Source organism: Anabrus simplex, chromosome 7 (assembly GCF_040414725.1).
Source record: "Anabrus simplex isolate iqAnaSimp1 chromosome 7, ASM4041472v1, whole genome shotgun sequence".
In the NCBI taxonomy this organism is placed as follows: domain Eukaryota; kingdom Metazoa; phylum Arthropoda; class Insecta; order Orthoptera; family Tettigoniidae; genus Anabrus; species Anabrus simplex.
In genome coordinates, this window is record NC_090271.1 from 57618179 (window position 1) to 57644711 (window position 26533).

At 36.7% G+C, this 26533-nt stretch overlaps 1 protein-coding gene across 1 annotated transcript in view; it reads left to right on the forward strand.

Moving 5' to 3' along the window:
* LOC136876897 (endonuclease/exonuclease/phosphatase family domain-containing protein 1) overlaps positions 1-26533 on the forward strand; it is a 121314-nt gene that overhangs the window by 51092 nt on the left and 43689 nt on the right. Inside the window, exon 6 of the mRNA XM_067150651.2 lies at positions 10782-11037. Coding sequence (XP_067006752.2) covers positions 10782-11037 — 256 coding nt within the window. The remainder of the gene's footprint in view (positions 1-10781; positions 11038-26533) is intronic.

Below are 26533 nucleotides of genomic sequence, written 5' to 3' on the forward strand. Positions count from 1 at the left end.
GGGCAGAAATCCCCTAATTCAAGAGCACTTGCTCGCAAAATACAATATCTAGCCTTCCAGAGGCACTCGTTACTCTTACAAAACTTTGAAAAAAAGAGCTAACAGGCTCTCAGTTTCTTACGGCCCACTCAAGGCAATATTACATCAAAATTTACAATCTTTGGCCTCTCAAGCCACAATTTACAAATTGAACTGGTTTTTACACAGGGGTATCTAGTACTCAACCTACAGGGCCTTTGCGAAAAAGAGCAGGTTAAATAAACGGCCCGAACACAAACAGAATGGAGGCGAAAACAGCGCTCCAGATAATGAAATATAAAATCCTACGGGGCTCTTGGCCGATGAAACTGGGGCTAGTCCCAAACTACTGAAGTGGCTCGTATGGAAATAACTTTAACATATTACAGGAACGAAAGGTTGCAAAACAAAGTCACCTCAAATCAAGATGAAGTGGAGCTCGAGAGGGTAACTCCAGTTAAAGACTTCATGAAATTTTTACATTAGCCGAAAGTAGATTTACATTTTAGAAAAGTTTGTTACATAGTTAAAGATTCGGACCTTCCCCTCAGAAAAAGTTGCGGAGACAGCAAGAAAGATAGAATTTTACGTGGCCATTACCTTATAGATGTTCTGCTGACCGAAGAAAGAGGCCTCCTGCCTTAACGCACACACTTATAAAGACGGCGATCAATTGACAAGGAAACCCGAAAAGCCGCAACTTATATACCCTCAGGGAAGGCTTGAGAGAATTAAAGACTAAACCAGCCACACCCTCTCAATATGTATTGGTTAACACAGAGTGAACAAGAAATGTGGGATTGGTTGAAAATTAATTACAAAAATTCCTGATTGGCTAGATTCAAAACTGGCGGAAAGAAAAGGAAGTGTTGCCAACCCAAAAATAAATGGACATAGAGTTAGTTATGGACAACCTAGAAATACGAAACTTCTTTAAGTTATAAGTTCTTTCACCTTGCACCAGAGTGCATGATCAGAGTTTTTAGTAGTGTCATCTGTGGAAAAATGTCCAAACTTCTTGATGTATAGCAAAACAAGGAGAAATTCAATCAGTTTAGGAAACTTCACAATAACAAAATTACTTAATATTTCAGTAGTGACATCTTCTGATTAAAGGTCCAAGTTCATGAAGTATCAGTTTCAACTTTTGTTCGATAGAGGAGTTTATTAAGGCGCTGATTTTAAATGAGCAGAGTTGAGGTGTACCTCCCGGTACAATTTCATCAGACGCATCTGCTGTTGGGGCATAAATCTGAATGATGATGATTGAAAGTGGCTTGCATTTGAGACTTAGTGCTATAATGCAATCATTAACAGGTTTATATCCTTTCACTAGGCCATTTAGTTCATCGCTGATCACAATTGCAACCCCGTTACTGCTTTTTTCATCATTTTGAGAAAAGTAGACCCAATGATTACCACCTCTAAAATAGTCATTGTTTTTCCAGTCAGTTTCACTTAGCCCAGCCACTCCTATATTATACCTTTCCAGCTCTTGTATTATCAGAAAAAGTTTTCCTGAAGCTAAAAGTCCTCTCACATTCCGAGTAGTCACACTCTGCTTTGTTCTTCCAGTTGCAAATTTCGCACATGCAGCCTGGTTGCCTACATGCACGTGCCCAGTAGCATATTTCACACTTTGCAGCCTAGAACCGCAAAAGCGCCGGTTGTCAGCTGGGTCGCGTGACAAATTAGATCCATTTAAAGCAGGTATCATGATAGTGTTCATGGGGATAATAGTGTATTGATGTCCCTCTCTCTTCCACACCGCAGTAACACAACCAAACAACCAGTCATTCTGGTGACGCTTGAGGCTCCCCACTCTTGACCCATCTCGAGCACGAATTGCTCTGTGCATCAAGTCGATACTGATGGCGCTGCTGCTTGATGTCAGGTTTTCAGTGGATTCCAGTGGCATTTCCACCACAGGGATCACCGCCCTTCCTCAAGGGGCTCATCCCCTGAAGCCGTTGGCTCCCTGAGGGTGTCAGGTTATTTCTCGCCGTCTAACACTCAGCGTGGAGTCGCTGGCTGTACAGTCTACTCCATACAGTGGCAGTGCAAGACTCTGACCAGTTTACCCGCCCTAAGATGGCGACTAAGTTAGGGCAGAAGGTGTAGATAAATAATTTAAACTCTGTGGCCTAGGCAATGCATAACATGGAGAGTAGAGTCACCATCTGTTTTGTTGTTTCCATGGTTTTGTAAAATGGCCAACAATTAGGGCAGAATGATTGACGACGGAAAGTAATAAATTGCCCATCTAACTGATGTTTACTATGGATTGATTGTAGAAATTCAATATGTCGGACACTTAGGGCACACAGATATTTTAAAAAATATGATCAACACTTGTAACAGATTGTAGCCTCAAGAAAACACTAACACATGAACAGCACATATAGATAGATCACAAATAGCTCCTAGAACCACAACTGAGGCAGTAGATCTTAATAAATTTATATATTTATCAGCACATCTACAGCTGATCTTAATTCAAGGCCTGCTGTACGACCATGCAAGGTGTTATACAAGATTAATTATAGCCCAATATATGTAACAGGGACCTGGACACTGACAAAAAACAGGAGAGTGAAATCCAGGCCAGTGAGATTACAGTTTTTTAAAGAATAGTGTAATGGGAAAGACAAGAAAGAACAGAGTAAGAATGAGGCTGTTGGAAAGGAAATCAGAATGGAAAAGCTTTGCATCAAATCTCTGAAGTTAGGATTCGATTACCACCACCATAAATCTCAAATTTTGTCTGTGTTATGGAAGCTATCCTGTTAATGTTTTTTCTTTGTTCATATCTGCTATTATTTTTTTCCCTTTTATTTTTGGCATTAGTAGATTACAGGGATATAACAATGAATTTTCAACTCACTTTTATATTGTTTACCTACATTTTATGAATAATGTATCCTGAACTCATTTTCATTCTTTTGTTTCACTAAAATGACCTCAGGCAGAGAGTATTCTGGGATCTGACAAATCAACTTCTGCAGTATGCTTTAGACAGCAACTGAGGATCAAGTCCTTAGATATGCTTTTTCTTAATTCTGTTTCTGTCAGAAAATCAGAGCTGCTCAGCTCGACATTCCATCTTGCATCTATTCCTAAGATGTTGCACCTTAAATTTTTAAGAGAATCTGTCTCTCTTGATATAACGCTGGAGCATATACTGTGAAACCCTGATAATATGCACCAGTTAATACACTGTCCCTTATACCCTTTTTCCTCAGGTCCCTGCACATTTAGTGTATAAAACCTTTTACCATTATATTGTGCTCAAATCTCGCCTATCATCTTTCATTCACGGAATAACTTGAATTCATTTTCAACATTGAGAGAAAGAAAGGTTATACTTTCATAACTAGTTCTTGCTAGGGTCATTGATATGTAAAGTATTTCACCCTTTACTTGCTGGTTTTGCAAAGTATTGGTCCCATTACTTACACTTTTTAAGCCTTGTACTGAATAGTGACCACCGTTTTATTACCTCTTCCCCCTCACACGCCTTAATTCGGGAAAATGTTACTTATCAGTTTCACGTTGTCCATGGTGTATTGAAGTCTGTGTGTGATTAAAATGTGTGTTAAACAAAAAGTACATTCTCTTGACATATAAATTAGAAATATTAACGAAGCATGATGGAAACACCATTCTTAATCAGAAACAGCTTGCTGATTCATTTGACATCTTATTGTCAACATTAAGAACAATAATAAAAATCATAATTCAAACACTGCATCATTGGGAGGATGCAGTTGAAAGAAAGTAAAATATGAGAAAAACAAGAATTTGGAGAAAATTTTTGTAGAATGTTTTCATCAGTCCCAGAACTTAATACTTTGTATTATACTGTACATACAGTTGGTTTTCCTGCTTAATACACACTTAACACGCAATCCCTTGAAGATTGTATTACTGGGATTTAGTGCATAAGAGCTTTGAGCAAGAAAGGTCATCTTTCACATGGAAATAAATTGAATTCAACTGATGTTAGGTTTTTCCAAAATTGGATTTCTTTCCACTTGCATTGTAAAATGAAAGTTAGCACTTTTAAGCACAAATCCAAATATAGGTTTGATGCTCCAATTTTTTGTGACGTACCCAAGACCAAGTGTAGGTCATGCCAACATGTTCAATTCCATAGTAATTTATAAACGACTAATTCGTGGGTTAAGACTGTGTAATGCTCTTCAGAGAATATCTAACTTCCTCTATACTGATTGGTGCTGCCAGCTGTGCAGTGTGCTTGGAGATATAATTGAAAAGTTGAACATCTTTTTTAAATTTTATTATCTTCTAGCGAGTTTAGTGAGCTGTTATTCCGCTTTGCGTCTGTTCTGGAATGTACTATATCAGAGTTTTTCAATGAGTGATCTATGACTAAGTAAATATAAAGTTCTGTTAATAAATATAATTATAAAATCCAGCAAAATATCTTGGAGAGAATCGTACAACAGACAGGAATTGGTGGTAACTAAAAGCTTGAGATTTTAAAGATGTTCCCTACTTATCATCAGTTCAAATTCTTCTTGTTAGAGATCTAGTTTAGCTTTTTCTTCTGTCTCTCTCTCTCTCCCCCATTGGTGAGCTCTTCAACATCAGCATACAATTTTCTCCATGATCGAGTTATATTCCGAGCAGCTACTAGGTCCCATGAATTATGAGTAAGATACCTCTGTAAGATTGTTTTCCAGAACTCAATCATTGACATATCCTTGGAAAGTAAGAGGCCTAGAAGTTTCCTTTTATAATACCTCTTAATGGTTGAACCTTCGGGTGAATTAATGATGTTACATTAGGAAGTAAATAGGGAACAAAAATGTCTCCATCCTCTGATTTTAATTCTGCAACAACAGAGTGAGAGGGTGCATTAACAAGGAAGAGGACAGCCTTTGATGGCAAGCCTTTGGATGACAAGAAATCTCAAACCCACAGGATTAACTTACTATGGAACCAAGTTCTGAAAATATTGTGTGCCATCCACTAGGATTTGCTGTTATACTCTACTGGAAAATATTTCATCACTGTTCCCTTGAAGGAACGAGGACTTTTTGCTTCACCAATAACAGCTAAATTTAATTTATGGTCACCACTAGCATTCTCACAGCACAAGATGATTATGCAGTGTTTTCTATATTCGTGACCAAGGGCTGACTTCTCTTCAGCAGCTGCCACTGTTTTAGTAAGTACTTCCAATAAAGTCCAGTGTCATCAGCATTATACATTTGGGTAGGAATGAAAATGTCTTTCAATTATCCGCTTAAAATCGATTCTCAATTTTCTTAGTTTTTCTCCTTCGATGTTTAATTTTTGAATGCCTTGTCTGTCCTTGTATCTTTGGAGGCTACCATTAGATGCTAGAAATGACCCTGGGAGCTCCAGCTTTTCGTGGAAAAATTGTGTTTGCTGTATTATATAATTGTTATCGTTAGTCTACTAATAGGCACATCTTCACCTCACTTTTCCTGAACCACATGAGTAACACAGCACCCAGTTCTTATAAATATGATATTTTCACTGTTCACCTTTTAGCAAGTCCATACGAACTGTCAGAACTCATTGTAAACCGCAACTCTTTGTGTCATTCTTCATTAGGTCCTGCACTGTTGTGACACCAACACCACATTCCGATGCAGACTTTGCGACTAGTTCACCTTTCGATAACTGTTCTATTATATTCTCTTAATTTTTGTTGGATAAACCGGGCATTTTCTCTTTGCTGCATATTTCATACTCTACATTTCTCGGCTGTTAGAACTCGAGAAATAAATGTTCACTTTATCTTTCCTTGCTTTGCACTGATGTGTTAGGAACTACAACATTATGTAAGGTACCATAAGTTTCTATAAATACCGAGGCTGACAGTGACAGACAGCAGGCTGGTTTCTGGTGACCATGCACTGTGAAATATTTACGATACAGTGTTCTGACAGATGAAAGTGTTTAACCTTGACAGAGAACAAGACTAAAGTTACACACCCAGAGATATTACACAATACTTGTAGATATGATTCAGGAAGTAGAAAAGACCAGCATAATCACCCTCTACTACATGCACCATGGACTGGGAGTGGGCACATTATATTATCTTAAGATAAAATTCTAAAATAATTCCGTTGTTTAAAATTCACCTGTTCAATACACGTTTGCCTTTATCTTTCCTGCCACCTTTCCTGTCTTTTTTAGACAGACCATTTATCAAATGGCAAACGTGTATTAGACAGGTGGACTTTATACAATTAAATTCTTTTAGAATTTTATCTTAGATATTTAAAGTCAATGTAAAACCGGAATGAAGTTCATTACATTATTCGTCAATAATGGTATGGACAACAAAGTATGTTTGTGATTCTTGACATTGAATATCTTCTATTTCTTCTGTGACAGATCACATATTAGCAGTTAGAAGTTAAATGATTTTACACAACTAAAAATTTGTAAAAAATGTATGGTCACATATCCCGTGCAGATTGCCAGTCTGTGCACATGTACGTATGTAAGTACATTACAATTGTGGACTCGTGTATCAGAGCGCCAGTGTAAAGTGGCTAAAAAAAAAAGTATGACCACACTCTTAATATCAAGATGTGTTGTGTTTGAGTCATCAGTCCATACACTGGTTTGATGCAGCCGTCCATGCCACCCTATCCTGTGATAACCTTTTCATTTCTACATAACTGTTGCATCCTACATCTGCTCTAATCTGCTTGTCATATTCATACCTTGATCTACCTACCGTTCTTACCGCCTACACTTCCTTCAAAAACCAACTGAACAAGTCCTGGGTGTCTTACGACGTGTCCCATCATTCTATCTCTTCTTCTTGTCAAATTTAGCCTAATACCAATATAAATGGTCCGTTATTGGACATTATAAATTTTCCAGCTAACTCATTCCTGGTTGCCAGCGTTTCGCCCCCGTGTGCTAGGCTGGGCTCATCAGTTGGTACCTAGCACACCTACCAAGACGCTGGCTAGTGCATACCGTGGAGGCCACTGCGTAGGCTAACTGTAGCCACCGGCAGTGCCAATGCACTACGAGACACTTTGTCCCACTACAAAAAATTGATGCCTGCTTGGCCATCAGATGATATAGATCAACATCTATATCAAATTTAGCCTAATCGATCTCCTCTCACCAATTCGATTCAGTATCTCTTCATTCATGATTCAATCTATCCAGCTCACCTTCAGCATTCTTCTGTAACACCACATTTCAAAAGCTTCTATTCTCTTTCTTTCTGAGCTAGTTATCATCCATGTTTCACTTCCATACAATGCCACGCTCAAGATGAAAATCTTCAGAAACATCTTTCTAATTCCAATATCAATGTTTGACGTGAGCAAATTTCTTTTCTTAAGAAAGCTCTTCCTTGCTTGTTCTAGTCTGCATTTTATGTCCTCCGCATTTCTGCCATCGTAAGTTATTTTACTACTCAAGTAACGATATTCATCTACTTCCTTTAAGACTTCATTTCCTAATCCAATATTTCCTGCATCGCCTGCCTTCGTTCGACTGCACTCCATTACTTTTGTTTTCGCCTTATTTATTTTCATCTTGTACTCCTTACCCAAGACTTCGTCCATACCATTCAGCAACTTCTCGAGATCTTCTGCAGTCTCAGATAACATAACGATATCATTGGCAAATCTCAAGGTTTTGATTTCCTCTCCTTGAATTGTGATTCCCTTTCCATATTCCTCTTTGTTTCCCTTTACTGCCTGTTCTATGTAAACATTGAAAAGGAGGGGGGACAAACTGCAGCCTTGCCTCACTACTTTCTGGATTGCTGCTTCTTTTTCAAAGCCCTCTATTCTTATCACTGCCGACTGATTTTTATACAGATTGTAGATAATTCTTCGTTCTCGGTATCTGATCCCAATCCTCTTCTGAATCTGAAATAGCTTTGTCCAATCAATATTATCGAATGCCTTTTCTAGATCTACGAATGCCTCGTGCATGGCCTTAACCTTCTTAATTCGATCCTCTAAGATCAGACGTAAAGTCAGAATTGCTTCACATGTTCCTACATTTCTTCTGAAGTCAAATTGATCTTCTCCCTGCTCAGCTTCAGCTTGTCTTTCCATTCTTCTGTAAATAATATGTGTTAAAATTTTGCAGGCATGAGATACTAAACTAATGGTGCGGTAATGTTCACACTTGTCAGTACCAGCTTTCTTGGGAATAGGTATAACAACATTCTCCCGAAAATCGGATGGCACTTCTCCTATCTCATACATCTTACACACTAAATGGAATAACCTTGCCCTGATGGTTTCTCCCAAGGCAGTCAGTAATTCAGAGGGAATGTTATCAATTCCCGGTGCTTTGTTCCTGTTTAGGTCTCTCACAGCTCTGTCAGACTCTGACCTTAAAATTGGATCTCCCATTTCATTAGCATCAATAGCCTCTTCTTCTTCCAGAACCAAATCATCTACATCTTTACCTTGATACAACTTTTGGATATGTTCCTGCCATATTTCTGCTTTCTCTTCTTTCCCTAGATGTGGCTTTCCGTCTGAGTTCTTAATATCCATACATCTAGATTTAAAGGTTTTCTTGATTTTCCTGTATTCAGCATCTACCTTTCCTAGGACTATTTAACCTTCGACATTTAACGTTGGTAACCAGGAATAAGTTAGCTAGAAAATTCATAATGTCCAATAACGGACCATTTATATTGGTATTATCCTTGCACTTCTCCTTCAGCCATTCTTCCTTAGCTACTTTGCACTTTCTATCGACTTCATTCTTTAATTGCCTGTATTCTTTTCTGCCCTTTTCATTTCTAACAATCTTGTATTTTCGTCATTCATCAATCAGGTCTGGTATCTCCTGAGTCATTCACTGATTCTTAGCTGATCTTTCCTTCCTTCCTAACATTTCTTCAGCAGCACTGCTGACTTCATTTTTCATGACTATCCACTCTTCCTCTATTGTGTTTCCTTCAGCCCTTTCATTTAGTCCTTGTGCAACATGTTCTTTGAAACAACCCCACTCTCTCTTTTCTTTCAACTTGGCCGGGCTGAGTGGCTCAGACGGTTAAGGCGCTGGCCTTCTAACCCCAACTTGGCAGGTTCGATCCTGGCTCAGTCCGGTGGTATTTGAAGGTGCTCAAATACGACAGCCCCGTGTCGGTAGATTTACTGGCACGTAAAAGAACTCCTGCGGGACTAAATTCCGGCACCTCGGTGTCTCCGAAGACCTTAAAAAGTAGTTAGTGGGACGTAAAACAAATTAACATTATTATTATTCTTTCAACTTGTCTAGATCCCATCTCCTTGCCTACCTTCCTTTCTTCAATTTCTTCAACTTCAGATGGCATTTCATGACCAACAAGTCGACGTCTGCTCCTGGGAAAGTTTTGCAATCCAATACCTGGTTTCTGAATCTCTGCTTTATCATAATTAAGTCTATTTGATACCTTCCAGTGTCTCCAGGTCTCGTCCACGTATACAGCCATCGTTTGTGATGTTTGAACCAAGTATTGGCAAGGACTAAATTATGATCAGTGCAAAATTCAACCAGCCAAATTCCTCTTTTGTTCCTTTGTCCCAATCTAATTCTCCTACTGTATTACCTTCTTTTCCTTGGCATACCACTGCATTTCAGTCTCCCACCACGTTTAGATTCTCGTCACCATTTACATATTGTATTAAGTCTTCTATCTCTTCATATATTCTTTTGATTTCTTCGTCATCCGCTGAACTAGTAGGCATATAGATCTGCACTATTGTGGTGGGCATTGGTTTGGTGTCTATCTTGACGACAATAATTCTTTCACTATGCTGATATTAGTAGCTTACCCACTGCCCTACTTTCTTATTCATTATTAAACCTACTCTTGCAGTTCCCCTGTTTGATTTTGTGTTGATAATTCTGTAGTCGCCTGACCAAAAATCCTGTTCTTCTTGCCAACGTACTTCACTTGTACCAACTACATCTAACTTTTGTCTCTCTATCTCCCTTTTCAGATTCTCTAACCTAACACAATAATTCAAACTTCTAGCATTCGACGCTCCGACTTGCAGAATGTCATTATCCATCTTCCTGATGATCGCCCCTTCTCGTGTAGTCCCCACCCAGAGATCCGAATGGGGGACTATTTTACCTCCGGAATATTTTACCCGGGAGGAAGCCATCATCAGTACATCATTCATACAGAGAGAGCAGCATGTCCTCGGGAGTTAGTTACGGCTGTAGTTTCCCGTTGCTGTCAGCCGTGTAGCAGTATCAACACAGCTAAGCCATGATGAGTATTATTACAAGATCATATCAGTCAATCATTCAATCATCTAGACTGCCGCCTTTGCAACTTCTGAAAGGCTGCTACCCCTTTTTTGATCAACCAATCGTTAGTCTTGTCTCTCGACCGGTACCCATCTGATGTGGTCGCACCTGCAACTCGGCTATCTTGCTTCATTGGGACACGCAAGCCTCCCCACTGCAGCAAGTTCACATGGTTCGCAGGGGAGAAATACCAATATATCTTACAGAAATTATTTATTGTATTTACTTATTAAGTTGTTTAATGCCGCTGGGTCTGAAGATGCCTCTGTGAGAGGTGAAAGAAGACTCTCCTGATATCAAGAGTGTGCTCATTATTTTTTGGAGTGACAGTGTGTTGCTTCAAAAAATCGAGATTCATTTTCTTGGGCAACGGTTAATCAAGGGACAGATAATTGAGGTTCTACTGTATGCAGATATACTTTGGTGCATATAGTTCTTTCATTACTTTTATTGTTTGACAGGTGCAGGCCATCGTAAAACTCACTCTGGATCAACAAAGTACTCCAATCTCTCAAATGGCTTCCTTGCGGTGAATGATATTTTTGAGCTCCTCTCTGCCTCATCTCAACGTCCTATAATTGAGGAGGATTTCCATTATGAACGTAATGGGAAAAGTGCGATACGGGTATCAACGTGGAACTTGCACAAACTTGATGCAGAAAAAATTGAGAATCCTGGGGTCAGAGAAATATTTTGTCAAACAATCCTCGAAAACAAGTGAGTAGAATTGTATATATATTTATTTTATTTTTTATCAGTCCTTTATGAATTACTAGCCATAATCCTTGCAACATTTCACAAAGCTCTATTAGAGAATTTCATTTTCTGTGAGATATTAGATTATAGTAAACACAAACCTGGTGTTCTAACTCTTGTCCAAACAAAGTGCGTTTTCTTTATAAATAATTAAATCTGTTACCAGTCACATCTTCTTCACAGTGCATTTCATTGTCTAGGCCCCATTGTCAGGTGATGAAATGACATATAGTTATTGCTCTAAATGATACACAACTGTTTCCAAAGAGTATTAACCTATTTCATTTAAGAGTAGGGGCTGTGTGCTTTGTGAATTTATCTATGTTGGGTCAGTTACTGTGTGTGTGAATGTCTTTGGAATATACATACATATTCAATTTTATTATTGAGTATGTGTTGAGGATTTATTAATCGATGTCCATAAACGTCTCGAGTTTCTGAAATATTTAATTTTATCCCTTTTGGATGTGTGTGAAAAATTGTAAGAGAAATATTTGATACTTCGTGTCCTGTGCCATGTAGATGTGTAGGAACTGCTGATTTTTCATGCTTATATAGCCAAAATGCTACTAGGTGTTCCTGAAATCTGATGTCAAATCCTCTTCCAGTTTTTCCAAGTGGGGCATTCACAGTTTGATTTTTTATATGTTATTCACAGGTGATTTTATAAACACTAGTCTGCTTGAATTTATCTGGTGTATTGACAGAGTGTGGTTATTCATGGTTGAAAAACTGATGAATACTGTATACAGTAGAAGTCTGCTATAACAAGTACGACATATAACGTGAACCCCATTATAATGACGGTTTTTGTCTGTCCCTTTCAAATTCCTATATCAAACTGTGTATTATCCTTCTGTTACAGCAAGAGCCTTATCACTGACTCATCCATTATTATGAGTGATTAACCGTGCACGATTTTTTCCGTCGCCGACATTTATGCACCCAGCAATTATATTGTATGCCATTGATCATCTTCGGTATCTTTTCCTCGCTATGTGCACGTGCGAGCTCTCTCGTCAACATTCAAAGGCAATGTTGGAGTTGATTAGTAATACCCGCCGACTGCTGTTCCGTAGAGGAAAATTGAAATGGAAATGAAAGAGGAGAACATGGGTTCGTAATACATACTTAAATAACACATCCAATAGCAGTTGTTAACTCTTAAAAATAAAAGCTGAAGTAAAAGATTGCTTAATTTTAATGATAAATACTGCAATTAAGTAACAATGGGATACACCTCAAGATATGGCAGAGTGTGTCATTCATTTCAGAGGTTAGTATTATATTTTCTCTAATTTGATTAAATTTTGGAAAGGCTATTATCATATAAATTTATAGTGAGAAGGTTATCATTTCTCTACTGGCACTTGAAATATGTTTTCATGATACATATAGTACGGTTAAGTTAGGTTAAGTAAAACTCTTTCAGAATTAAAATTATTGTGTCCACCTTTTCAATACAAATATATTTTTTAGTGATTAAATTCAACATGAATTTTAAACACCAGTTAGGGACATGTTTCGCCCTAGTTAAGGGCATCTTCAGCCTAATACTCATCTTAAGGTCAAGAATTAAAACTATAAACATTGGAACTTAATAGTAAACTTAACTTAATGCTAAATACAATGGTCTTACCCTTTTTACATAGTTTACAATATGTACAGATTGATCACAGCATGAATTGGGGTTTCTCAGATTGTATTGACTAGAGATTTATCACAGCGTGAGTTGGGGTTTCTTCAGCTGTTATGGTCGCCTGAGTTGTAAGAATTGTTACAGAACCGGAACCTTGGTTAAAGTCGATCATGTTAGGGTTTGAATCTGTTTGAATATTCCTTTAGAAAGAAGCATGCTTATGTTTTAAGGTTGAAGCAAGTATGTTGGAAACATATTGTTGATATCATTCATTAATGCTCATCGGATAAAAATTTGGAATATTACGTCATTCTTGTTGATTAACTTCCCATTGGTGCATTGTTCAACCTTGGGAGGAATATGAGTTGTCTGTAACTGGATAAGAGAAAAAAGGGGGAATTAGAATGATGAATATAGAACCCAATATGATAATAATTGCAGAGTGAGTGTTTATCACTTACTTGTCTTGTCGACGTTCGCTGGGACCAATTGTTCCGGTTGTGTCTGAACGACTAAGCTTGCTACTCCTAGTGTAGTATTGATGCTGTAACGGAGGGGTGGAGCGTGGAGGGGAAGGGGGAGTGAGTTTCAAATTGTGCGTCCGTGTTGTTGCTTGAGAGGTGTTACTCAAATTGGATTGGGCGGGCCTGGCATTAGGCGTGGCTATTTGAGCGCATGTGTTCTGTGATTTAAACATACTGGGAACTTTATTTTGATTTACAGTCTGGATTAACCTTGGAATTGTCTCATATAATGGATTTTTGTTATCAATGACATCGCTAAGATTATTATTTTTATTATAAGTTTGTTCCAAATAAATGTACAAGTTTTCCGTTTCGTTCAATAATTTCCCCTTGCCTAGGCTTTTAACGATCATCATATCATTCTCTATTGAGGTGAATTTATGGCCTGTTTCACTCATATGCTGGCTCATGGCCGAATACTTGTTATGCTTGGAAGCATTGTAATGTTCTAGATACCTTGTGTAAAAGCTCCTCCCTGTTTGACCGAAATATGTGAACTCACATTGGGCACATTTTAACCTATAAACACCAGATCCTGAGTAAATGTTGTTGTTATTATTGACTCTATTGTGGTTGAGGAATATGTTCTAATTATTATTTATTGTCCTGAAGGCTATGTTGGCGCTGTGTTTTTTTAAAATATTAGTGATCTGATGGACAGCCAGGCTATTATACGTATATGAGTAGTAGCTGTTTTTCTTTGATTTCTCTGGGACTAGGTTGGAAGATAGCCTAATTTTGATCTTGTTAATTAACCGATTGATTGCATTTACTTTAAAGCCATTGAACTGAGCTAACTGTCTTATGTAATTCAGCTCTGTTTCCAAACTTTTTGGCGAAAGAGGAATTTTTAGTGCCCTATATATTAGACTATGATAGGCAGCTAGTTTTTGGGTCTTAGGGTGTAAGGACGAATCTTTAATAGTTATGGGTGAATGAGTAGGTTTCCTAAAAATTTATAATTTCAAACAACACGGGCGCACAATTTGAAACTCACTCCCCCTTCCCTTCCACGCTCCACCCCTTGTTACAGCATCAATACTACACTAGGAGTGGCAAGCTTAGTCGTTCAGACACAACCAGAACAATTGGTCCCAACTAACGTCGACAAGACAAGTGATAAACACTCACTCTGCAATTATCATATTGGGTTCTACATTCATCTTTCTAATTCCCCCTTTTTTCTCTTATCCAGTTACAGACAACTCATATTCCTCCCAAGGTTGAACAATGCACCAATGGGAAGTTAATCAACAAGAATGACGTAATATTCCAAACTTTTATCCTATGAGCATTAATGAATGATATCAACAATATGTTTCCAACATACTTGCTTCAACATTAAAACATAACCATGCTTCTTTCTAAAGGAATATTCAAACAGATTCAAACCCTAACATGATCGACTTTAACCAAGGTTCCGGTTTTGTAACAATTCTTACGACTCAGGCGACCATAACAGTTGAAGAAACTCCAACTCACACTGTGATAAATCTCTAGTCAATACAATTTGAGAAACCCCAATTCACGCTGTGATCAATCTGTACATATTGTAAACTATGTAGAAAGCATAAGACCATTGTATTTAGCATTAAGTTTACTGTTAAGTTCCAATGTTTATAGTTTTAATTCTTGACCTTAAGATGAGTATTAGGCTGAAGATGCCCATAACTAGGGCAAAACATGTCCCTAACTGGTGTTTATAATTCATGTAGAATTTAATCACTAAAAAATATATTTGTTTTGAAAAGGTGGACACAATGATTTTAATCTTGAAAGAGTTTTACTTATTGTATCTTCAATACGGAACAAAATGAGATTACTTGTAAGTTAGGTTAGGTAATGCTGTTTATAAAAGAAAACTCAAACGTTTGCCACAAAATGCGATTGATCATCTTCGGTACAGTATCGTTTTCTCGCTATGTGCACATGCGAGCACTCTCATCGACATTCGAAGGTGATGTCCTAGTCGATTAGTAATACCCGTCAACTGCTGTACCATAAAAAAAAATTAGGAATGAAAGAGGATAACCTGTTTTCCTAACAAATACGTAAATAACGTGGTCGATAGCAGTGTGTTAACTCATGAGAGATAAAGGCTAAATGAACAATTGTTAATTTTAATACTCTACACTGAAATTAAGTAAGAATGCGGTGCACCTCAATTATGATAGAGGGCATCACTGATTTCTGAGATTAAATTATATTTTCTTGTGTCTGGTTAAATTTTGGTAAGGCTATTTTCATCTAAATTTATAGAGAGAAGTTTATCACTTTTCTACTGGCACTTGATGTATGTTTTCGTCGTACGTACAGGGTTAAGTTACTGTAAGTCGGGGTAATGCTGTTTAATAAGAGAACTGAAGCATCTGCCTCAAAATGTTTCTTCAATTTGTGCACTTGCGAGCTCTCTCGTCGACGTTTGAAGGCGATGTCGGAGTCGATCGGAGTCGGTTAGTAATACTTGTCAACTGCTGTTCCGTAAAGAAAATCAGAAATGAAGGATGAGAACATGTTTTTGTAACAAATACATGAATAACGTGGTCGGTGGCAGTTGTTATCTCATTAGAAATAAAGGCTAAGTAAATGATCGCTTAATTTTAATACTTTACACTGAAATTAAGTAAGAATGCTTTATACTTCAAGCTATGGCAGAGCGCATCACTGATTTGAGACGTTCATATTTTCTCGCATCTGATTAAATTATGGAGAGACTATTCCAATTAAGAACTAGTATTAGGTTACACATTAACGTAAAGAAATAAATGTGTAACTGGATTAAAGCCGCTATATTCTACGCCTTTAAGCCACGACTAACACACGAGAGACACAAGACACCCTCAGGAGTGCTCAGTAAGGGATTGACATGTTTCATAAACAAAAATGGTGTGGATCAAGGAAATGGGCAAATACCAGTAAATAATGAACCATCGAAATACAAATTAATGGTGGATGATTTATTACAAAATAATTCTGTCCTTCTGAGAGTTATGATTGTGTGTGATTATCACTAAAATTTTAAATCTTATGTTTAATCTTGCTGTACATCCAAAAATTAAAGCAAATGGGATGGTACATATTAATAAATTAGTATTAATTCTGACAAAAATTTTCATAAAAATCATTATCTGATATTATTTTGAATGTTAAATTTGATTTGCTTAGAGAATGATGCTCGTACGCATGTCAAATCATGCCGGAAAATCTGGAACAAGATTTTAAATGCTTAAGTTACATGACTGGTCAAAAGATGAAAATACAAAAAAAAAATTAAAAAAAAAATAAAAAAAAAAAAAAAAATTGCTGGACACTTAATTTTACTTGGTAATAGTTTCCCCAATTTAACTCGACCTTTCAGTGATTATCTGTTCAGCATAACCTCAGAATGCACGTGACTTTACGTGATAAAATTAAGCAAGAAATTTTTTTAAAAATTAAATCTTTAACCATGTGTCATGACCTTAACACAACGCTGAAACTTAGAACAACGATGGTGACACACACATCAATAATTTACAATAAAAATAAAATCACTCGACCTGTGGAAATAAAAAATAAAATGCACATTAAAAAAATCTCCCGTTACCATCGTCCACCAAGGAATGAATTATAACGAACTACAACTAAGGATACAATTTTAGAAATATACACACGTGTCCACACGTTATTCATCCATTTTATGGAGAGGGAAGATTCCCATAAATAATGGCCTGCACACAGTAATCAATCCGGTTCAAGTAGTCTGGGTAATGGTGACTGATAATATCGCCAATATCGACATCGAACTTAGGACGTTACCAAAATTGATCAAATATTGAGGAATTGAGTAGTATTATACAGCTACAGTTTTGATATTACTGTGATGACGCTCATCCAGTATGACAAAAGGCTCTAACAATCTCATACGCTCAATTTTATTTTGTAGGAAGACATGTGGTCTTGCTCGTGGTTCAATTATATTCGCCTATGGTTCTCTCATGAAAACAACTACTCGCAAATACATTTTTTAAAAAGGTGATAAATTAATCCTAAATATGCATTCATCATTGTACACAACATCGCAGAAAATAGATTGCATGTGCTTCTGATCATAGAGACGCGAAGATTCGCCTCCAAATAGCACATAAAATCACCATAATTCAATGCAACATCTCTCCACGTGGCACAACGTGAGAGGTAAAACATCAAAAATAATTCGCAACATCCGTCCAAACTGTGTTGTGTTTGAGTCATCAGACCATAGACTGTCAGCGTACGATACAGTATGGCGGAAAGGAATGATCTTGAAGTTTCTGAAAATCATTCCTTACAAGACATTAGCTTCACTGCTCAACAACAACATGCTGAGCAACTGACTAATTGAAGTACACCTAAATAGTAACATAAGCAGGTCAATGATGGAATACCACAGGGCTCAGTCCTTGCTCCACTTCTCTTCAATCTCTACACTGCAGATCTTCCACCTACAGCTTGGAGGAAGTTCATATATGCTGATGACATAGCCCTGACAGTCCAGTCCACAGACTTTGAGACTGCTGAAGCAATTACATATAATTTATTCAGGTAAAATTTTCCACCTATTCAATGCAGTATGCTGTTTGCAATGCAGTTTTTACATTACATTATCAAGTTTGGTACTATTTTCAACCCTGTTCGGGGTTATCATCAGCCATAAACATTTAATTGTACAACTAAGTGGAAGTATCCTGAAACAGTACATTATAAATAAAACATTTTAGTTAAAATAATGTTACATTATCCAGTTTAAAAGTTAATGGTGAAAAATACAAAGGTAATAAAAACAAGTATAATCTGATATGCCATTGTAAAATGGCTACAGTTTAGACCAGGTACTGAGGTTCTGAAGGTGTGTCTCCCATATGAGTTCTAAAAGTATTATTTGTGTAGCACTGAATAAATTAAGCACAATGTGTAAAAGTTCATAAAATCATCATCATCATCTTCCTTTCGAGTATTGGGCCATGTGTCCCATTACAATCTTGCATTTTTCTTTTTGCAAGACTTGAAAGTAATCAAATGCCTTTCCGACGGGTTGCTAGACTGAAGGAAGTAAGAACATTGGTGGGGCTGCCACCTCTCAGCTAATGGACTAGCTAAAAATTACAGCATTTCCTCTGCAATTGATGCAATGCTTATACCGCCGTGACTCGGTCGACAGGGAAACAGGTTTGTTCATCACGGGAAGGTGAGGTTGGCATTTGGGCAGGAGAGGTTATGTCATCATCATCATCATCATCCTACCAAGTATTGGGCCATGTGGCCCATTAGGGTCTTGCATTTTCTTTTCATCGCTTCATTGGACGTCCTGTAGGTCTCTGTCCTCTTGGTTGATAGCATAGGATCTCGTTTGGTAGTCTTCCAGATTCCATCCTTTGAACGTGATGTTTCCAGTTTTCTTGGTAATCGCAGATGTAATTGATTACTGGTTTCACATTCAGTCCCTTAAGCACATCTTCATTTCTTATACGATCCCATTTTGTATAGCCTACTGTTCTGCGCATTAACGTCTTTTCACGTGCTGTAATTCTGGAAATGTCTTGAGTTCTTATTGTCCATGCCTCACTGCCGTAGCAAAGGGTTGGTTTGGCTAAAGTGTTATAAAGATGTAAGCAAGTGTGTTTTTGGACAAAGAGATGGCTTCATGATATGATTTATGATTCCTGTTGTTCTGGTAAATCTGGTCATTTTTGCAGAGATATCAATTTCTCTTGGGTAAGATAAAGTGTATCCCAGATAATTGAATTCGTTGACTCTTTCCAAAATTTTATTATCTAAACAGATTTTACTGGGGATAGGGTCCTTCCCTTAATGGCCATTATTTTGCTCTTTTGTGGTGAAATGATCATGTCAAATTTTGAAGAGACTTTCTGGAGATTAAATACTGACCACTGAAGATCATCATCTGATGATGCTACCAATGTAACATCATCAGCAAAGAGTCTCATACCTCTGCTGATCAGTTCCCATTCAGTCTGATGATTACCTAACTTTATTGCAATAAGGTTGTCACTGTACATGTTGTATATGGTATCTATTAACTGTTGTGGGACATTATCTTCTGCTAAGATATTAAGAAGTCTGTTACTCTTAAGTAGGTCAAAGGCTTTCTTAAAATCAACAAATGCTATATGAGTTTCCAAGTTAAATTCCCTGCATTTTTCTACTAAGATTTCCAAGGTAAAGTAAGCATCAGCACATGAGTGTCCCTTTCAAAATCCATATTGTTTCCAATCACATTTTCATAATACCTGAATAATTTTTCTTTGACAATATTAAAGTTTGTAACCTGAGTTGAGTATACTTATCCCTCTGTAATTTCCACAATCTTTCATACTGCCCTTCTTATGAAGAGGAATAACTATAGCTTTTTGCCAATTCTCTGGTGGTCTGTTGCCATTCCAAATTAAATTGATGAATTTGAGAAATCTTTCTTTGAAGATGTCACTGGAGTACTTGAATAGTTCTGCATTTATTGAGTCTTCTCCAGATGCTTTTCCATTTCTAAGTTTTCTGAGTACTAGCTCCAGTTCTTCGAGTGTAATGGTTTGCGAAGACTTGTTAAGAGATGTTGGCAGAAGAAATGGCTCCAAAGGTTCCAAAAATAAATGAGCCACTCCATTAAAGGTAGCATAAGTGTTTGTCTTCTTTTACATCGTTTTTCAGATTCTTGATTATTTTATAGGTCTGTGGTTGTGGTCTTGTTATATCAGTCTCGAGGTGTGAAACAAAGTTTTCCCAACTCTTTCTGTGCTTTTTCTGCACTTCCCTTTTTGCTATTGCTCTCTTGTGGTGATACTCTATTTTATCTTCTAACTAGCAAGATACCCGTGCTTCGCTACGGTAATATACTGAAATTTATAATTGAATGCTTATCGTTTTATATACAACCCGCCGATATTCGTGATCTGACTCGTTTACTGAGAGATTACGGCAACGTTCCTTCCATTTTTCATTCTTTCTTTCCAGCAATCGATTTCGTATTTCCCGGGCTGGGTCAAGGTATTCCACCCGGTCAGTTGGGTTCCTAAATCTTAGCCATGCTTTCCTATAAGCATTTTTAATGTGTATCAAATCCGTAGGAGATCCAGCGTGGTGTCCTCTTAGGTGCCTTGGCGGTACTAAACCGGCGGCCGGACTGCAATCGTAGTCATTACCCGTCCAGGACCCGTTTCCAGCACGGTCCGCACATGTTGACGACGGTCCAGGATATTATTATTATTATTATTATTATTATTATTATTATTATTATTATTATTATTATTATTATTGATGTTCTGGACCCCACAGCAATATGCAAGACCGCTACTTGGCGGTAAAATACATCTGCTGCCATTGTCATTGCTAACAATGTGACCAGCACCATTGTTGCGCGTAGGCAAGTGTGCGGAATTTCTGGCGATACGAATGACATACCTCCGTGTATTATTGACCTTATTATAGAGGTGAACAATTTGACGGCCAATCTCATTCCTATCGTTTATTTCAAATGTGTTGAAATTTTTATTTATATGCCAGGAGAATCTTCTCTAATCTAAGAACGTTCTCCGAAGGAAAATATGGCTGTTGAAAAAGAACCCAGGAAAGATTAAAAATGATCGGTTTATGATCAGAATAAGTACATCGCAAGTCTACAGCCTGTTTCCTATCATTCGACAGGATCAGTGATGGAATGAATAAAGCCCCATCTAGCGGCGACAATAGGAATTGTGCCGGCTGCCGAAGCTCCCCTCTGGGGCAATGATCGATGAGTGACTAATGAAATGAAATATTGGACAGTGTTACTGGAATGAATGATGACAGGGAAAGCCGGAGTATCCGGAGAAAAACCTGTGTCGCCTCCATTTTGTCCAGCACGAATGTCACATGGAGTGACCGGGATTTGAAACACGGAACCCAGCTGTGAGAGGCCGGTGCGCTGCCGACTGAGCAACGGAAGCTCCTTATAAGTACATTACGAACAGTAAAATCAATTGGTCTCACCTCCTTTTACACCCCACCGCCGTTAAGTTTATTTAACCCCATCCTCCAAAAAATTAAAAGAAGGCGTGTTTCTTTATGTTTAAAGGAGATTCCAAATACCAATGTTCACGTTTATTACCTTCAGTTTTGAGATATAAGTATCCCCTTAAAAATAATTCACGTTTTTAACTTCCTTCCACACTCCCCCCACCCCTCCCTCACAAAGTGATATTAAAGCAAAAAATACTTGTTCCTTTAATAGTAAAGGATCTTCTAAATACCAGTTATCACCACTCTAACCTCTTCAGTTTTTGATTTATGTGTCCTCATGAGAGGAATTCAACTCCTTTTCACTCCCGCCCCCCCCCCCCCCAAGATTGTTTCCCCCCCAAAACCCGCTTTTCTTTGTTTTTAAAGGAGATCAAAATACCAATTTTCACGTCTGTAACAACTTTAGTTTTTATTAGATGTATGTATTCTCATACAATTAAGTCAATTAATTTTTTCTATCCTTTAACACTCCAAATCCCCTTCATTGGATTTTCCGAGAATACGTGTTTGTTTACTTTTAAATCAGATTCCAAAAATAAAATTTCACGTGTGTAACATCTTCATTTTTGAGATATCAGTAGCCTAATTAAAAGAATTCAACACCATTTTCAGTCACTTTTACGCCCCCACCCCCCACTACCCAAGTTGTATTTCCGAAAACTAAAAATACACTTTTCTTTATTTTTAATAGGATAAAAAAATGACCATTTTTCACTTCTGTACATGTTAAGTTTTTTTAGATATACTGTAGAAATTCTCATTTTAAAATTTCACCCCATTTTAGTTCCCCTTAACTGGAGTTTCCAAAGACAAATCACCTATGTTTCTTTACACTTACAGGAGATTCCAAATACCCACTATTTACGTCTGTAACATTTTACGCTTCTCAGATATTCTGTAGATATAGTCTTTCAAAAAATTCACCCCAATTTGCCACTCCTGTTTAACCGCCATTAATTGAATTTTCCAAAAGCAAAAATATACGTGTTTCTATATTTTTAAAGGAGTTCCCATATACAAATTTTCAGTTCTGTAATATCTTCTGTTTCTGGGATATATATATCCTCATTAAAGGCATTCAACCCATTATTCACCCTTTTACACCCCTCCTATTGGGATTTAGAGAAAACAAAGAAATACGTGTTCCTTTATTTTTAAGGGAGATTCTAAACACCAATTTTTACATCTGTAAACGTTTAAAATTTTAAGATGTAGACACACTCATTTTAAAAATTCACCCCCTTTTCACCCCCCATTATTTGGATTTTCCAAAAACGAAAAAATACCTGTTTCTTTATTTTTAAAGTAGATCCCAAATACCAATTTTCAGGTCTGTAATATCTTCAGGTTCTGAAATATAAGTAGCCTCATTAAAGGCATTCAACCTATTTTTCACCCTTTTCACCCTTCCTATTAGGATTTTCCGAAAACGAAAAAGTACGTGTTTCTTTATTTTTAAAGGAGATTTCTAAATACCAAATTTTACATCTATAAACTTTAAAAGTTTTGAGATATAGATACACTCATTTTAAAAATTTCATCCCCCTTTTCACCCCCCATTATTTGGATTTTCCCAAAACGAAAAAATACCTGTTTCTTTATTTTTAAAGTAGGTCCAAATACCAATTTTCAGGTCTGTAATATATTCAGTTTCTAAGATATAAGTATTCTCTTTAAAGGCATTCAACCCATTTTTCACCCCTTTTCACCCCTCCTATTGGGATTTTCCGAAAACAAAAAAATACGTGTTCCTTTATTTTTAATGAAGATTCTAAATACCAATTTTTACATCTCTAAACTTTAAAACTTTTGAGATATAGATGCACTTATTTTAAAAATTCACCCCCCTTTTCACCCTCGCATTAATTGGATTTTCCAAAAACAAAAAAATATGTGTTTCTTTATTTTTGAAGGCGATCAAAAGTACCAATTTTGAGGTCTGTAATATCTTCAGTTACTGAGTTATATGTATTCTCTTTAAAGGCATTCAACACATTTTTCACCCCTTTTCACCCCTCCTATTGGGATTTTCCGAAAACAAAAAAATACGTGTTCCTTTATTTTTAATGAAGATTCTAAATACGAATTTTTACATCTCTAAACTTCAAAACTTTTGAGATATAGATGCACTCATTTTAAAAATTCACCCCCCTTTCACCCTCGCATTAATTGGATTTTCCAAAAACAAATAAATATGTGTTTCTTTATTTTTCACAGCGATCAAAAGTAACAATTTTGAGGTCTGTAATATCTTCATTTTCTGAGATATAAGTAGCGTATCCTGATTAAAGGCATTCAACCACTTTTTCACCCTTTTTCACCCCTCCTATTGGGATTGTCTGAAAACAAAAAAATACGTGTTCCTTTATTTTTAAAGAAGATTCTAAATACCAATTTTCACATCTGTAAACTTTTAAAGTTTTGAGATATAGACACACTAATTTTAAAATTTCACCCCCCTTTTCACCCCCTTAGCGACGGAATATCCAAAAATCCTCTCTTAGCGAGCACCTACATCTTAATATGAATATATGCCCAAAATTTCATTTCTTTATGTCCAGTAGTTTTGGCTCGGCGATGATGAATCAGTCAGTCAGTCAGTCAGTCAGTCAGGACAAGCTACTTTATATATATAGATTTACTAGTTGACAAAATAAATTTATAAGCATTTCTTTTGTCTGAAATAACTTTTTCAATTTCTTCATCCCAGATTCTTAAACCCATTTAACTCCCGAACTCTCAAAAGCAGACCGCTTTAAAATTGAACACAAATTAGACCACTCCATTTCCACGCTGTCACTAACTGGTGTCATCTGTGTAAGATTATTAAGTCTGTTCTGTACAGATTTTTTATACTGGGGTCTCTTAATAGGTTAACCTTGTTAGAAGTTTTAATTTCTTGTGTTGTTTGTTTGTTTGTTTCTTTTGTACCATCTAGGCCTCAGACGAATAGGTGCTACTAATAGATAGTGATCAGTTTCCAATTCAGGGCCTTGATAGACTCTTGTATACAAGACTAAATCTGCCAATTTACCATCACAAACTGAAGTGATGCGCCGAATAGGGGTCTAACCACCAAAATCTCTATTATGAGTTAATTGCAAGAAATACTATCTTGGACTGGAGTTAGATCCCTTTTCTGCGCGAGACAGAAGTTCTCCACCCTTTAGCACAGCAACAAGTTCTGAATTCTTCCACATGACTATGCCACTATGCAGGAACATCCGTATAGAGCCTTATTACGATGAAACCTCACGTTCGGAAAAAATGTTGGTTAGATCCCTTTTCGGCGCATCGCTTCAATTATATAATCTATAATCAATTTCTGATTTTGTGCAGACCACGTGTACTTGTGGCTGTCGTTGTGTGGGAATATTGTGTTCATGATCTTTAAACTTATTGAAGATAGTGAAATCTATTAATTTTGTTCCATTGTTATTGCGGGTTGTTTCTCCATGGATTCCGATGTGATTCTGAATTTTCTCATTACCAACTCTGGCATTGAAGTCTCTTAGTAATAGTAGCATATCTTGTTTGTTAATTTTATTGACTATCTTTTGCAAATCATTATAGAAGCCATCACTTTTTTTTGAATTGCCCTCCACAGGAGGGTATACCCCTATAACTGTAAGATAACCCCTGGATAGTTTTAGCCTTTAATTAGATAGTCCTTTCATTCCAAAAAGTCTAGCTATCAATTGTTGATCTTAATCTTTTGTGTACCTTGAGCAGTACACCCGCCTGTGTTCTAATATCTCTGTCAACCCCACTGTAAAACTGTAAATAATTTACTATCTCTTTTGATCCCTAAAGCTTTCTTTGTTTCTGAAATTGCTGCAATTAAAATTTCTTTTTGTGCGAGAATGTCGTCCAGCTGGTCATCTTTGTGTGAGATACCTTGTACATTCCAGGTAGCACATCTAAAAGTATTTTTCTTCTTCCAATCTTTGTCCATTTCACTGTTCTTTTCTTTGCCAGGAGAGGTTATGTATTCCACATAAAGTTAATGTTGGATGTTATACAGAACAATAACAAAAAGGTTAATATGCCAAATTCTTCATGGTGTAGATAAAATAGATATAAAATTTATAAAATTTCATAATTTTAAAATATTCACTGTATAAGGAAACTTTAACCTTCAAAGAATATAAATTACTTGTTTGTAATAATCATAGCAAATGTCACTAATCCTTCACAGCACCATAATTTTCATATTTTCCAAAAAAAAACTACTATAAAATACAGGACACAAGTAAGTGTACATTTCAAAGATGACTTTTAAGTTTCATAACAATAGCTTCAAATCTATATCAGTTCAGAAAAAATAGAATTATAATAGTTGTAATACAGAGCTCATATATATAATGATATATTCATGCTTCAAAGTATGCTTTAAAATATATTTCTGAGTACTAATGGTCTAAAAGTGAATCTTTCTTGTTGATTCTATTGGTAGTATAGCCTTGTTTGATACTGTTATGTTATACACTGTTTCAAAGTATTAGCTTACATATGTCATCGGAGTGAATTTAACAATTTTGATACTGGCGTTCTTTTTAATTTGTGTCTCTCACTTTGGTTCTAATAGTAGTATGGTCTTGCTGACATTAAAGTGTGGAGAATAAGTCATGCACTTAATGTAAACGAATAAAAAAAATGTCATTGAATAAACTTCCAGTAGAAATCTGAGAAGCTGAATGCAAGCACAGTGCATAGTGGTTGAATAAGTATTTGAGAGAAGATTGAAGTACTGTAGATTTCTCAGCTCATTGGGGAGCAATTGTACCTTTTTCAATCCCATCCCGATATGGCTTCCAGTTCTTTGCTAAAGAACCAAAGAAGTCACCCACACAGAGGAGGAAATCCAATGGGCCACTTTTTTGGTTTATGGACTCAACCCGTTTAAATAAAATTTTTAACTTCTCTTCAACATCACCACATACCAGTATCTTAGTTTTTTCGCTCATTTTCTCAATGTAATAATGAGAGTTGACATTGTTATTATTTCTGCGATTCTCAAATACATGCTGATTACTGAAATATAAATTCACATTCGACTCCCTCCAATTTGTTTCAAAATACAAACACATCCTCATTCAAAGAAATTCCACAAAATCGTAACACGATAACCTGTTTATCAAGTGTACTATTTTTTATTTTTTTTGTATTGTTTTAGGTTACTTCAACTTAATTTTACAATTAAATGTTTATGGTTGATGATGACCCCGAACAGGATCGAAACTAGTACCAAACTTGGTCATGT